The following is a 14,998-nucleotide window of genomic DNA, read 5'->3' on the forward strand; positions in this document are numbered from 1 at the left end:
CTACCCCCTGTCTGTGTCTCTTAATACAGACCTACTGATAAGTTATTATTTAACTCCAGTGTTAAAGACTGCTGTAGAAAACCCCTCTCCTTGGAAGATGAAAATAACAGCACTACAATTATACAGGAGATAAAAAAGCAAAGGGTATTACTTACCCGCAGTATTTCTTCCACACAGCTGGAGTCATTGGGAAGGGCAACCTAGGTTTAAAGAAAAAAAAAAAAAAAGAAATGTTTAGTCAGGTGCTGGATGCAAAGTTCAAGCACACAGGTGAACAGCTAACAAGCAACTGCCTCTGTTTGAAGACTGCTGTATCCATGCTCGCTGCCTACCAAATTTTCCAGTTCAGATCAACATAAATCATCAGCAGGACCCATTTTGTCAAAAGTTGGTTTGGTTTTTTTTTTTTTCTTCTTCTTCTTTTCTTTGTGTTACTAACAACACTTTTGAAGCAATAAAGCACTCTGATTTCCTCACAGCTGAGAACTGGCAGTGGAATTGCCTGAAACTTCTGTAATTGAAGAAGATCCCACTGTCACTCCTATGGGCAGCCTTCAGAGAGAGGGCGAGGTTGGGTTTAACTTGCCACACGCTGCAGAGAAGGACAGAGGTGATAACAGGAGAAGGCTGTTATCAGCAACTATCTTATCCTACAGCTTAATAGGCTAACAGCCCAGACAGCTCCTAAATACACACTGTAGTAAAATACTGGTTGGGCTGTAAGGGCGGCTGCTGATTTTGTTGTCCCTCACTCCAGGCTGCTGCAGGTTCAGTGTCCTCTGCAGCCTGCAGAGAACAGGCATGCACCTCCAGAGGCTGGGAAATGCTCCTGCTCCCCCAGGAAAGGCTCCACTCTGCACCCAGAGACACACAGAGTGATGCTGCTGAGGTATTCCAAATGGAAATACTTGTTAATACTTACAGCATCTGCCACAATCCCTCATGGTGAGGATACCAAAGAGCACAAAGCCTTTAAATATTGGGGAAAAAAACACAGGAGCAGCAGGCAGATGTGACCTGTATGCACAGCCACCCTGGGGACTTGCAGATAGCTAAGGTGGGCTCTCACCACGGGGTAGAGCAGGAGAGGAAGAGAATATTCAGGAAGGTACCAAAGCACAGGTAAGTCCTTTCTGCCATAAATATTCAGTGGGACTTTCTTTTGCCTGATTCTTCTACCTTATTGCCCTTAGTAGCTGGTTTGGTGAAAGAATGTCATGACTAAACTTAACCCCTGTCATCCTAATCTGCTACAGAGCTTGACCAAAAGCACTGACCATGGCCTTGTGCCTGATTTCAGCCAGCACTAAGCTCCAGGAATAAATCCACACAGCTACACAAGTCAAAGACCACAGAGACCTCTTAGATCACCAAGCTCATGCTCTGCTAACGTGAATTTCCCCCATGTCCTTTAGTGCTGTGGCCAGTCTGACCCAAAAACTGCAGGGAAATGGATTTCCCATTCCTTCCCTTAGTCAAATATGGACTGTTGTAAACTACTTGGTACTTTAGAATGGTTAAAATCTTGTTTTCAGTGTCACCTCAGCTCTTTTGTAGAGCTCTTCCCACTACTAGAAGTAATTTATTACTTCTCTTCCCATTTACTCCATACACAGACATGCAGAAATATCCTCCACTTTTCTCAAATGCTCTATGTTCAACTTTTATCTTCTTTCCTCATAAACAAGATTTTCCTCCCCTTTGGCTTATTTCATCACTGTTCTCTGAATTCCCAACAGTCCATCACTATCTTGGAAGAGGATTACCCAAGTGAATATGACTACACCACAAGGGTATTAGTGATTTTTATCTATTATAGATTATAATTTTCCACGATATTGCCTTAAAACTGTCAACCAACCAAAAAAAGAGCCTTACCTTTTGTCCCCAGTTTCTGTACAGCTCAAATTAGCTAACAAAGCTGGCTGAGAACTGCCAGTGGGAGGTGAGCATGAACTGCAACAGGCATGCAGCCCACCCTTAGACCACAGGATTGGGCTGGATGGGACTTCTTCATATCCCTACTTTTCACTTAAATTAATTTTTTCTCTCTCAATACTTTTAAGTCCTTTGCTCATCTGTGTTTTCCACTCCTCACACCAGCTCCCCATGCAGTGAGGAATATGGTTTAATGCTCATTTACAGGAGTGTTACTGCACTGTGCAGTGGGACAGAACATTTGTCTCTAATACACGCCTCATTTTTTAATTCATTGAAAAATTAATACGGTGGAATATGAGGAAACAAAACAAACAGTCCTCCAGTGAATACATCCACCACAAAATTTCTCAGCACGGAACCAGGAGCAGCCCAAAATCCAGCTGAGTGAGGAAGAGTGAGAGCAGCAGAGGCACAGCAGCTCTCTTTATTTCACACCCTTCCCCACCATTACACATGCCTGGCCAAGGTACCACGTGTATTTTTTCTTTAAAAAAGTGATGAGTGTGTCCCTCACTGTTAACACAGGACAGAGCATGTTCTTGGATGTCTCACAGCCCTCTCCCAATTCACAGCCCTGTTTAAGTTTATGTTACTTCAGAACTAATGATGATAATAACAATAAACATACCATTTTCCTTTAATAAAGCCCACTATATATTATGCAATCGTAACCAGCTTCTGCTGGCAGCACTGGCTAATAACTTTAAATGCTCATGCATCAATTTAATTGTGTTAATGGCAAAGAAGATTTTAATGGCTTGACAGAACTTTTGTTCCCTTTGGCATTGCTTTGTTTTGAATCACTGGTATTAAAGTAATGCAAGATGTCAAAGTGCTATGATTGTCATATAGGGAGATCCAAGTAGGAGTGAGCACAAAGAGGAAAACATTTAGATTGATGCAAACATTAAAAGAATAATTATTACAACATGGCTATCAGAGAGGAGATCAATGTAAGAGTCTTTCAGTACATCACTATTAATGGATTTCTAAAGAAACGAGACCATTTTTCTAAATTCATGCTGCAGTTGCACATTCTGAGAGACTTGAAAGGCACAGATCTATTAGAAATTTAGTCTGTCTCGAGAAAAAAAAAAAAAAAAAGAAAAAACAACCTCTCAACCTTTCAAAGTGTGAATTAAAAATTGCGAGTTTAATTGTCCATAAACACTCTCGTTCAGCTAACAAGTGTGAGCAGGCCCACATGGCACACCATGGCATCCAAGCACAGATTCATGGGGACAGAATGAAACAGAGCAGATACAATATTCATCACTTTCTCAAGTGCTAGCACTATAACAAATTGTTATTAGAATTGCCATTTATAAACTGCCACGTTCCTGCTGTAGTTCAGTCAAGACTGGACATTCAGCCCATACTACCACTTTCCTAATCTAATAAAAATTAAGCATTTTAGGACCCATTATGTGATTCTCCATCCCCTCTCTCTCCTCTTCAGCTTTCATCACTAATCAGGGTCTAAAAAGGAGGGCACAGCTTGCACTTGTGCATGCTTTTCGTGCTTTTCCTCCTTTATGAGCAGCACGGTTTAACTCAGCTTAAAGCACAGATTCCAGGAATTTGTATCCTGCAAGACTGAGGGGTTGCAATTCACATCATGAGCTCTTCTCTCAGCCAGCAGTGCATTCACAGACCCCAGTGAGGAACAGAGAATGCTGCAGACAGACGTCCTGAGGTAATAAAACTTCAATCAAAGCAAGGAGATTTCACAACAGCTACATGCTACACTGAATTCATCTCCCAATTTCCTTTTAATCTGGGAAACCTCTTCTGCATCAAAACGCTTCGTGTTTACTTTTAAATATTGCTTGCTAAAAAGAGAAAAAAAAGAAGGAAGAAGAAAAAAAAAAGAAAAAAAGGAAAGGTCAGATGGTCAAAATATTCCACCTAATACAAGCCAGTATTCTACAGCTTTCTTCACTTTTTGGTCTCACAGGAGAGAGGAGAGAGCTTAAATGATGTGGAACCAAAGGGTTTAATGTATGGCTTGGGTGGCTCAGTGCTGAACTTTAAAGGGAGGGAAGGAGGGCAGAAATCTAACAGTGAGGGAATAGCAGCCTTTAATGTTCTGCAGATCAAATGACATTGGGTGAATGGTTACAATATCTGATGAGTCACGTTGGTCTAACCTTCCATTTATTCATTCTACAGTTCCTTCACTACTCTTACCTCCTGGACAATTTATAACCTGCATGAGATCAGATCTTGTTTTCGAGGCACAGAAATATCATATAAAGACTCTTTTCCCTGTAATTTACATCCAACAGCAGACATTTCTCAGAAATGTTAGCAACACAATCTTCCAACTGACTTGTGAGAATAGTTCTGAAAATTCAAATGCAGTGCCATAAAGCAGAAATACACCATGAATAATGTCTTTGCCAGAACTGACCGACCACATTTACATCTGTATAAACTGTTCATGAACAATCCCCCCCGGTTTTATTGATGCACAATTGGCATTCAACAAGTAATCTCTCTTCTTCCTATCTTTGTTTTATTGAAAAGCTAAGTGTAGCATGTAAAATGAATGTAGGGGCCCACTCATTTCTTGCACATGAGCACCTATGTGCTTATACATCAAGAGCTCAGCTCTCCTTGTCATCCCCCTTATCAAGGAATCCATTTTGACTCTGGGGAAATGAAGCTCATGCTACTGTTTACTCCTTCGAACACAAATTGATTTTTCACTTGCCAGCATGAAAAGATCCTGTGCATGAGCCTTGATTGATCATTTCCAGTGTGCACCACACAGTGATAACAGGAAAATACTTAGGAAAACCAGAAACAGCAGAACGAGGACAGGTAGCAGAGGCCTTGTCCTCTGAGTGCCTTCAGCTCCTGACAGGCTTCCCATTAACAAAGAGTGGTTTTTTCTGATTTTTCCTCATTAATACAAGTGGGAAATGGATGGGGAAGTACTGAGAATAGCAGAATTCCCACATACAACACACTGGACTGGGTGATGTTTGAGCATCCTTCCAACCTGTATGAACCCGTGGTTCAATTCCTGCAACAAGCTCACTCCAAATCTGAGAACATGCAACACTTCACCTGCCATAAGATCCAACACCACCTCTCCTTTCACTGCCATCAGTATTTTCCTCTTTTCTCCACTTTAATGGCTCCCAACCCTCCCCTCAGCTGCCATCTGACTGCACATTTCTCCTCCTGAGGAGATTGTTCTGTGTTTCCTCCCAGCAAAGTTCACACTGCTGCTCAGAGCCCGCTGCTCAAACCTTCCTTGGATTGTTCCACAGCTCCTGATCCTCCTTCCTCTCCCAAAACCATGTCCAAAAAGTGTCACTCATGTCCAAGACACCTGGAAGAGATGCCAGCTAATCTCACTAGCTGGGAAGATCTTGGCTCTTCCTTACTAACCTCAGAGCAAATGTGTAAGAATGGAAGCAGCAGAAGAGCAAGGAATGAATATTGCAAGCTGATGGCTTTTCTGGTGCATTTGATATTTGTGGAGATATCACCAACACACTTTAGGGCTGTATGTTTGCATTTGGGAGGAAACTGAATGAAGTCAAACATGGTGGTATTAAAAAAAAAAACCAAAAAACAACAAACCCAAAATTGCTCCCTTGGTATTCAAATACATACATGTGTTTTTCACAGGCTTACTCATTTTCAAGGGAGCCATTTGTGGGTCCTAAATAATGCATATCCACTGTTTTCTTTTAGTGCCTCCACCATCCTGGAACCAAAAATACCATGAGAAGACTGCATTTCCCATTATTTTAACCCCAGAAATATCTCATGGGGCTTATTAAAATGGCTGTGGAAATATATACTTTTCACATGTATAAAAAATTAGGAGAGAATGACAAACTATTGCCTAAAACAAAATACAGAAAGCTGCTCCTCTGTTCTCCTTTAATACAAATACTGCAGAAGCTGTGTAAAATATGCATTTACTGGAGAACCTGAAAACACAGAAGAGTTTTAAGGAGGGAGTTAATTAATTTGTTAAGTTAAGGCAGCCTGGCCTGCAGTCCAGAGGTGGCTAGAGAGGTTTATGCCTTTTCCTCCAAATAAAGCACCTTAGCCAGGAACCAGGCTGACCTGCATGTGACAATTATACTTTTCTTGTTCTTCTCAGTATGTGTTGAATTTAGTTCATTTTTTTTTTCTCTTTTTTCCTTTCTTTGGTGTTTTCTTTTAACAACACCATTTCAGTGTTGATCAGCATGGAACAGTCTCCATGAAAGCACAATATGCTGATGTTCAATTTTAACTCAATGGTTCACCACTATTTTCATGCAGTAAATTGCCAAACTCTATTAGAGAGAGAAGACTGATAAAGTGATCTCTCACTTCAAGGTCTCCTGGGAGTTTCTTAATGTAGGTAAGGCTGCACATTTTACTTATGGAATATTCTGAGTGTAGTATTTTAGAAACTCACTACAATGATAATACCAGAGCTTCTATCATGCCAGTGTTAAGCCAGGCCCCAACAAAAGTGGCTTTTGCAGTACTTAATTTATGACCAAAACACTGGCTTGCATGAAGACTGTTAAAACCACTTAATGCTGACAAAGAACAAGGAAAATTGGAATGTCAAATTTCCTTTTCTCTTTTCCTCTCTTTTCCTCCTTCTCTTATAACTTCAAGTACATATTTACTTACATGAAATACATACATTTTCCTGTGTGCCTTAGCATTTTCACCTTCTTCTGGAAGACATTACCTAATACATTTCCACTGAAGTGATGATAAAAGGTGCCCTGACCTAAAATGCCCCCGTGCACTTGGTCCACTCGAAACATCAAAGCCTGACTAACAGACTGTGCAGCCCTCTGCTGAGGTGAGATACGTGGTGTGGCAGAAACAATGATCAAGTGTCTGTTCCTTGTCTTCCTTTTGCCAGTGTGAATGAAAATTTAATGAAATTTAACTCCTCCTAAGACAATGAAGCAGTATAAAAGGCATGGAGGGAGCTTGGCTAACAAGTCCATTTGCCCTCAGCTAGGGGGATGTAAATTAGACACCGTGTTTATTCTCAGTGTAACCCCTGGAGCAGAACCTCTTGGAAATCATGCAAACCCCCTTTACTGTACTGACACAGCTGTCTAAATTTAATATAAGTTGGAATTGGGTCTCCTTTAAATCTATTCCTAGTGGGATGTGGTGTCTGTTCCCAGTGTGTGCCAGCACAGGGGCAGGAGCTGTGTAAATTCCTGCTAAAATGGGATCAAAATCACCAGCTCAGACTGTGGCCTTGGCCATGGGACTAAAACCTCCCTGATTTCAGTGAAGCTGCATCAGTGAGGCATTATTTGACCCTGAGAATTCAGACTGCAACACTTCTGTGGAGGTTTCACAGAGGAACCTTCTCCAATGTGTGTTTGCATCCTGCCGTGGCTGCAAGGATGCCTTGGGTGTGTTGGTTCCCTGTCCCACTCCTGCTCTTTAAAGCAGGTATGAATGTCCTCACAGAAAAATGCACTCCTGGGTATCATTTACACAGCAATTCCACAGCTGCAGGGCCCAAAGTAATTGCTCAGAGCTTGTTTGCAAATTAGCTGCTTCCATACATCCTTCCACCAGTCACAGCTTGCAAGTCATGACCTCAGACTGCCTTCAAAATAGAGGGCCAGAATTCAAATGGCAAGGACCTCTTCCTGCTCTGAGGGAAATAAATGTATTTTGAAATATCTTAGGGTTTAAATACCAACCTGTTAGCATAACTAGCCTACACAGATACATTTTTTAACACAAACTTCAATCAAATAAATTAAATTCTTACAGGAAATAAAAGCTATTTTCCTTTTATTAATACAAAGTAGTACAGTTATTGAATATGTTTTTATTGTAATTGCATCCAAACTCAGACTACATTAAGAGCCAGATCTTATGCTCATTAAATGGTAAGACATGCAATTATCCCAACTGCCACTGAATGTCATGGTTATCTACAAAAGGGGAGTTAAATAACATTTTTTTGGACAGCACAGAACTTAGAACAAGGAAAATCAGATTTTGAATGGGATCTTTATGGCCTCTCTTTTAGTTACATTTCTAATTAAAATGCTTTGATCTATTAATGCCAAGGGACACTGCTAAATGTATTCAATGCAGAAGTTGCATACTTTTCCTGAGCTCCCCAAATCTCTTAGATCTGTGTGCACTTATGCTGTGTGCAGTTAAACTGCTCACTAAAATGAAAAGATATCTAAGAATAACTCACTTCCATTAGATTTATAAATCACATTAATTAATTCTACATCTCCAGTGGTGTAGAGACCAAACTCTAATGCGAGATCTAATTAAAGAAAAGGGAAAAAAAAATTGCAATTGAAACACAGAAGTAACTGTTTAGCCTCAAATTAATGAGGCGCTATGCTAAGCAAGAATGTCCATAAATCCCTAATGAGGATTTTAAACACATTAAAACTTCCTAATACAAAGTGTTTGCCTTCCTTTTATCCAATAACAAATAAGCCAATAATTTTCTGCCTCTAAATGACACTATTAACTGTCATGGCATGTTTTATTTGACAAACCCTCCATTCAAATACAGTAAAACCAATTAATTTGCCTGCTGTGAAATGTGTTTCTTGATAGCTTTTATGTGATTTTTCTTCTCAAAGAAATGTAAATAGGAAGTCAATGTAGGTGCCTGATTTTGCTTAAAAATACGACACAATAACTATAGATTTTCTAGTCAGTTTGCATTTCAAATGAATTGAAAGATAACCTCCATTTTCAGGTCATCAATCACATAATGGTCTCCTGATAAGTAAACAGTTACAGAGTAATAGTTTTATTACCAGCGAAATGGCCCCACATTTGAGCTGTGATAGTTGCAAAATTACCACTTTGCTCCTCTATAAATAATGGTTTGCAGTGGGGCCACTTGGCCCCTGCCACCCCTGGCACCCACCACGGGCACACCACAATTAAACCAAACCTCTTGGAAGGGTGAGGATAGTGATGTATCACAGGGTGGGTTTTTTTTTTTTTTTTTGGTCAGAAAAAATCTATAGAACAAATAAAAGATAATTCTGTGGTTTCAGTGGTCCCCTGGGCCCCACTTGGCAGATGAGAGCAAAGCAAGGCTGGGTCACAGCCGCCCCACACTGAGCAGCACCTGAACTCTGGAACTCTTCTAAGGTTTTGTAGATGAAAAGTGCATGTTACACGTCAGAAATAGGCTTTTGTCTGTGCCCACTGCATGAACTGATGGCTTTGCCCTGCTTTATGGGGTCTAACTGGATGCTAATTAATCTTTACAACATATGGGCAGTCCCACCAGCTCTTGCACTGCACCATGATCACGTTGAGGCCGTGGTTTCTTTGCCTCAAGATGGAAACCCAACTGGAAAAAATCCCATGGCACCCCTCCCCAAACACACACACACACATGGAACAAGGAATTAAATAAAGATCCACCAGTGCTGAACAGGACACAACCATTCATTGATTTAATTGTCTGTAATGGATTGCCAAGCAGAACTGGGCAGTTCGTGCAGCCTGCCATGATGGCTGATTTTCAACTTGCACTGTCCTGTGTGTGAGTTTCTTATTGAAATAAGAAAAAATCTGCAGCTCCACTTGTGGAGCAGTGCCAAGGCTGCCTGAGGTGAGGAGGGGTGGGGAGAAGTGGGGCTGGGATGGATCAGAGGCAGCAAAGGTGCTCTGGAGCTCTGTTAGCCTCTGTCCCCATCACTGAGACACACAAACCCACATTTTCTCCTTTTTCCCAACAGAAATTCCTGTTACTATTGCTTCACATTTTTGCATAGTGACCTTTCCACAGGGATGTCTGGAGAAGCAATTTATATTTATACGTGATCATCACATAAAATTATATAAGTAGGTATTCAAATAAGAGAAGAATGCCTTCTGCAAATACCTGTATTTTGTCCCTTAACCACAATCTTATTTAATAAGCTTAGGACTTGAATTTCAGCAGCTTCAAAAAGTAAATTGAAGAGACCTCTTGCACTGCCTCAACAGTGAGAAAAACATGGTCTTTCTAGCCACTCTCAGCTAATAAAAATTCCCAAATTAAACTTTAAAAATATTTAAGTGAACTATCCTTGACACAGTCGAATATCAGGAGATCAATTTCAAGTTGACTGAAATCAAGCTTTTGTGCTTAAAGCACCACATATTGTAACCTGAATTTTGCTTATTTTGCAACCCAGTATTCCTTAAGGGTGAACTGAGCTCCAGCTCCCCCAAATACAACTGTCTGCATCTAATTTCAATGACAAAATGTAAATAAAAATATTTATATTTTTGAAAATGATCTGATATGATATCCCACATCAACAACTTTTACATCTACTTCTTGATCAAGACATTGAATTGGGCTAAGACCACCTGACATTATTTCACTTCTGACCTTTTCAACTGTCAAAGCAGACAGATTTTTATCCTACAAGATTCGAGCCAAAGCCTCAAAGGTGCAGTGCCAGAGCATTAATCCATTTCACTAGACAGTCATTGAAATTATAATTGAAAGTTCAACTTACTTTAGCATTTTATGCTGAAATACTTCTGGCAGCCCAGGGCAGAAAGTCGAAATCTGGTTTCCAATGGAGACCATTTCCAATGGTTTTTAAATGTTGGCAGTGAAATTCCTTATTGTCAAAGAGATCAGCAGATGCCTGCTTCCATTAATTTACTTTCTGTGACTGCTGCTCACTTCAGGAAGCCTTTCTTTACCTAAGGATGCTGACCTGCTGCTGAATCCCATCAGAGATGGACTAGGGAAGACACTGATTTATTGGGAGACTGGAAACACTCCAAGAAAAGCCCCCAGAGCAGCCAGGGCAGATCCCATCCCTCCATTTATTCTGGCCAATGGCATAAGCAGAAAAACAAATCTGCACAAAAGACTCGACACAGATGTGTAAGAGACCCAAATTCAAGCTAAATAACCTCACCCGTGTGCACCACACTATCAAGAGTAACTGAAGGATCAGTAGATGGCTTTTCCTATTCACCAAAAAGTTGTCATAAAGGCAAAAGGAATCTGTAATTTTGGCTCTGAAAATAACATCACCATTTTAAGTAGTCAGTAAATCCCTTGTTCTGATATTCTGGAGTTGCCCAGAAGTCTTTGGCCAGGGAGTTCCATATAAAGAGCAGTTTGTTATTCTTAGACTAACCTCAAAAGCTATCTAAACAAGCATTTAAGTTAACTTAGAAGTCATGTTCCATTGTCATCACCTGGGTACAGCAGGAAACAGTGGCTTGGAGCTCCTCAGCAGGCTGGTGTCATATAGGAGTGACACAGACACACAAAGCTGTGTACAACTGGAGATCCCTGACTGCTCTAAATGTCAGTCCTCAATAAATGGTTTGACCTTTTTTTATCTATCATTTCCATTTTATAACTGAAATCAGGTCTGGCACAGTGAGCATTTCAGGGGAATAAATGCAGCTCGGGGATGACTTTGCAGTCTCCTGTCTCACATCACACCCCTGAAATGCATCATCCCCCCAGAAATACAATGATGAAGCCCCAAGGACCCCCAGCATCCTTTTGCTGGCTGGCCTAACAAACCCACGAGCCCATTCTCTGTAAAACAACCAGGTTTCTTTCAGTGGAACTGCCTAAGAAGATCTGAGAGAAGTTATTCTTTAGGCATTTAATGGGGATATTCCACGGGCAGAGTCACTTCTGGGTGAACCCACTCGTGCACTGAGCACAGAGAGAGGGCAGGGTCACCACCCTGCCTCGCTGGGGAGTCTCAGCTGAGGGCTGAAATGAGGTGAATTAAATATGGATCACACACCCCACAACTGTGCAGCAGGCTCGTGTGCCAAGCTGAACTCGCAGTGGAGAAATGGAAACAGATGGGGAATAAATTCCCCATCAGACAACGACTTGGAGATCTGAATGCAAGATTGGGAGCCAACACCTCGTGTGAAGCCAGACAATGAGCAATTTGTTGCCTAATGATAATTCTGAATTGGAGGGAGGAAGGGGAATTGCTTTGATTTGGACTTAAAATAATATTTTAAAAACCTTACAGAATGATAAAATTTTGAAATTATTTGATGATTAAAAAAAAACCACACCAAAATGGAGGGGTTTTCTATTGATTTCAACCTGTTAAACCACTTTCATGAAGGAAACAAAACAAAATAATGGCAGGAGCTTGGTAAAGAAACAATGCAGAATTTGTTTTAGTAAATAAAAAAGCTAATTAGGAAAATGTTTAAATGCCTGCTTCTGATTGTCACAATTTCCTAGAATTTTTAAAGCCCAGTAAAATAAAAAAAAATATTAAAAGAAGTGACAGCACTGCTAAATTTGATCTTTCAATGTAGAATCTGTGTCCCACAAGTTGCAGAGCTGCAAGGCTCAATTTCAGGCTTTCCTCACCAACAATTTTGCCAGTGGGATAACAGAAAATCCAGTTTCCCTTCCACATACAACTCAGTTTATTAAAATCACAGCATTGTTGCAGGGCTAAATGTGTGGGTGGTGTTTTGTCACAAACGCTTCTGTTTGTGGGCAACCAGTAAGCTCAACAAAATGAAATGGAAGAAACTCTCAGATATTATCAAATTGCCAGATTTTTCTCATTGGCTTTTCCAGAGAACAGCCCTGCTTTAACTGGCTGAAGAGAAAAAGCTGTTGTATGTGAAATGGCCAGGAGAGAGAAGAAGCTGGCAGAATGATGCCTGCCTAGGTGAGGATTGTCCAAGACTTAATTCCATGTGTCAGCTCAAGATAACACACAGTCATATGCACATGATCTCATCAGCCCTTCAGGAGAGAGGATTTCACTTGATGTTTGGTAATATTATTTTAGAGACTTTCTTAATGTGCTTGCAGAACACACAAACAAGGAAAAAATGCCATGCAAACCTCAATCTAGATACCACTTAAAGGGATATGTAATCATTTTAATCAGAGCAACTGCAGCATTATTATTAATGAGAGGAAAACCAAGGAAAGGACAATCAGGCAGTAGGAACTTCATGTGCTGGCAGAGGCACTCGCTGTGTGTTATCACTGCTCACATCTCTCCCAAGCCTGTCTGCACCCCCAGATTTATATTTGTGTCCCACCTGGGCCAGCAGCCTACCCAGTGTGTACCAGCTGTGTGTGTTATTACAGAATCACAGAATCACTGGGTTGGGAGAGACCTCCAGGATCATCGAGTCCAACCCAACCCTAACATCAACTAAACCATGAGTGCCACATCCAGCCTTTCCTTAAACACATCCAGGGATGGTGACTCCACCACCTCCCCGGGCAGACCATTCCAGTGCTTTATCACCCTTTCTGTAAAAACTTTTTTTTTTTTATCCAGCCTGTATTTCCTTGGTGCAGCTTGAGGCTGTGTCCTCTCATTCTGTCAGTGGGAGAAAGAGCCCAACCCCACCTGAGCACAGCCACCTTTGAGAGTGAGCTGTACAGAGTGATAAGGTGGCCTCTGAGTCTTCTCTTCTCCAGCCTAAACAACCCCAGCTCCCAAAAATAGGGTGAGAAACCTTCCTGCTGGGAGGGCTCGTGCCCATGTACCCTCCCTCTGGCCTGCAGGTCAGGCAGGGGATGGCTCCTGCTGCAGCACTGGGGGATGCTCTGCAAAAAGGCATTCCAGAGCTTTGTACCACTCCAAGGGAATTCAGGGTCACATTTAGATCACATTTCTTGACACACCTCAGCATTTCCAGTGCTCCTGCCCTGAGTGTCTCTCTGCAGGGACCCCAGGCAGGAGTTCCCCAGCAGCCTCAGGGCAAACCTGACCTGGTTCCTGTTGCCTTCCCCAGCTCCATCAGGGCTCACTGGTGCAGCAGCACAACCTGAGCTGCCTCCCACGAGTTGCCCTTTGGCTCCCACTGGAGCAACCTGCCAGCCCTGCAATGCAGGAGGCTGGCCACACCAGCAGAAGGGGTCACACAGGTTTGGAAAGTTTCCTTTCAAATAACAAAAGCAGAAAAAACTCGTGAGCTGATTCTCTGTTGTAACTTGACAGCTTAAAAGGGAGGCAATAAAACTGTGCTGGCAGAAGATCCCTTCCCAGAGGTGGCCTGGCCAAGCTCACAGCAGTGCTGGCTGCCAGTCCCTGCCGAGCCATGTGCAGGGTCCCTGTCCCCAACACCCACAAAGAGCAAACAGCATCCCCTGCAAACTGCCCAGAGCCTGCTCAGGCCCCCAAACACAGCCCAAAGCCACCCTCAGCCTGCCCTCAGCAGGGTCAGAAAAACTAAAAATCACAGCTTTCATTTCAGCCATGAAAGCAAAAGCTCTGCAGTGCCTGACAGCAAATTGTGCTCCCAGCTAAGCCACCAGCCTTTCCAAGCCTCAGGGAGGGACAGGGATACTTATATATAAACATATATAAGTATAAATATATATATTATGGGGTTTTAAATATAAAGTCATAGGTTTGTGTAAATACTCAGATGATTTCTATACACGCCCACCAGCCACACAATGCGACAATAAATTATTTCAATAAACGGCGTCACTCGAAGAAAGCAAGAAGGATAAATACAATTGCACAAGTTTTAAACGGGGATGTAAATCAGCTTTAAAAAAAAGCAGCAACAACACAAAAAACCCCAAGTTAACATGAAGCTGTTTACTCCTAGAGAATCTCCACTGCTCTAACATTTCAGCAATAGCCTCCAGTGGTGAGCGTGCTGCAGGAAGTCACAGAGAGTGGTTCAGCAGATGAAACAAAGAGGACCTAATTACCATGCGAAGCACAACATCCTTCAGATGTGAGGAGAAACGTGACTGCATGGAAAACTGGTCCTGGGGAAATTTCAAAATATGACCACCCAAGCATAAAGAAGAGAGTGGTGAAAACCGGAAAAAAATGGCAACATGGGGGTATAGCATTTCTATACAAAGAAGATTAGTTTAAAAACATTTACAGACAGATATTGTGCATATACACACAGCCATATGCACAAAAGGAAATGTGTAATTGTGGATGAAAGCTATATGCATACAAAAGCTTTCTAGGTATATGCTACATATTAATCCAAAAATCACATACATTCTTCCTAAGTTGATCCATGGAGATTCTTGACAGAAAAGCAAACAAAC

The 14,998-nt window shown here is 41.6% G+C and overlaps 1 protein-coding gene across 2 annotated transcripts in view; it reads right to left on the reverse strand.

Annotated features, from left to right (window-relative positions):
- AFF2 (ALF transcription elongation factor 2) overlaps nt 1–14,998 on the reverse strand; it is a 307,896-nt gene that overhangs the window by 136,573 nt on the left and 156,325 nt on the right. For both annotated transcript variants that reach the window (XM_063416555.1, XM_063416554.1), the window contains exon 4: nt 156–200. In XM_063416555.1, coding sequence (XP_063272625.1) covers nt 156–200 — 45 coding nt within the window. The remainder of the gene's footprint in view (nt 1–155; nt 201–14,998) is intronic.

This window comes from Prinia subflava, chromosome 20, assembly GCF_021018805.1.
Source record: "Prinia subflava isolate CZ2003 ecotype Zambia chromosome 20, Cam_Psub_1.2, whole genome shotgun sequence".
Classification (NCBI taxonomy): Eukaryota; Metazoa; Chordata; class Aves; order Passeriformes; family Cisticolidae; genus Prinia; species Prinia subflava.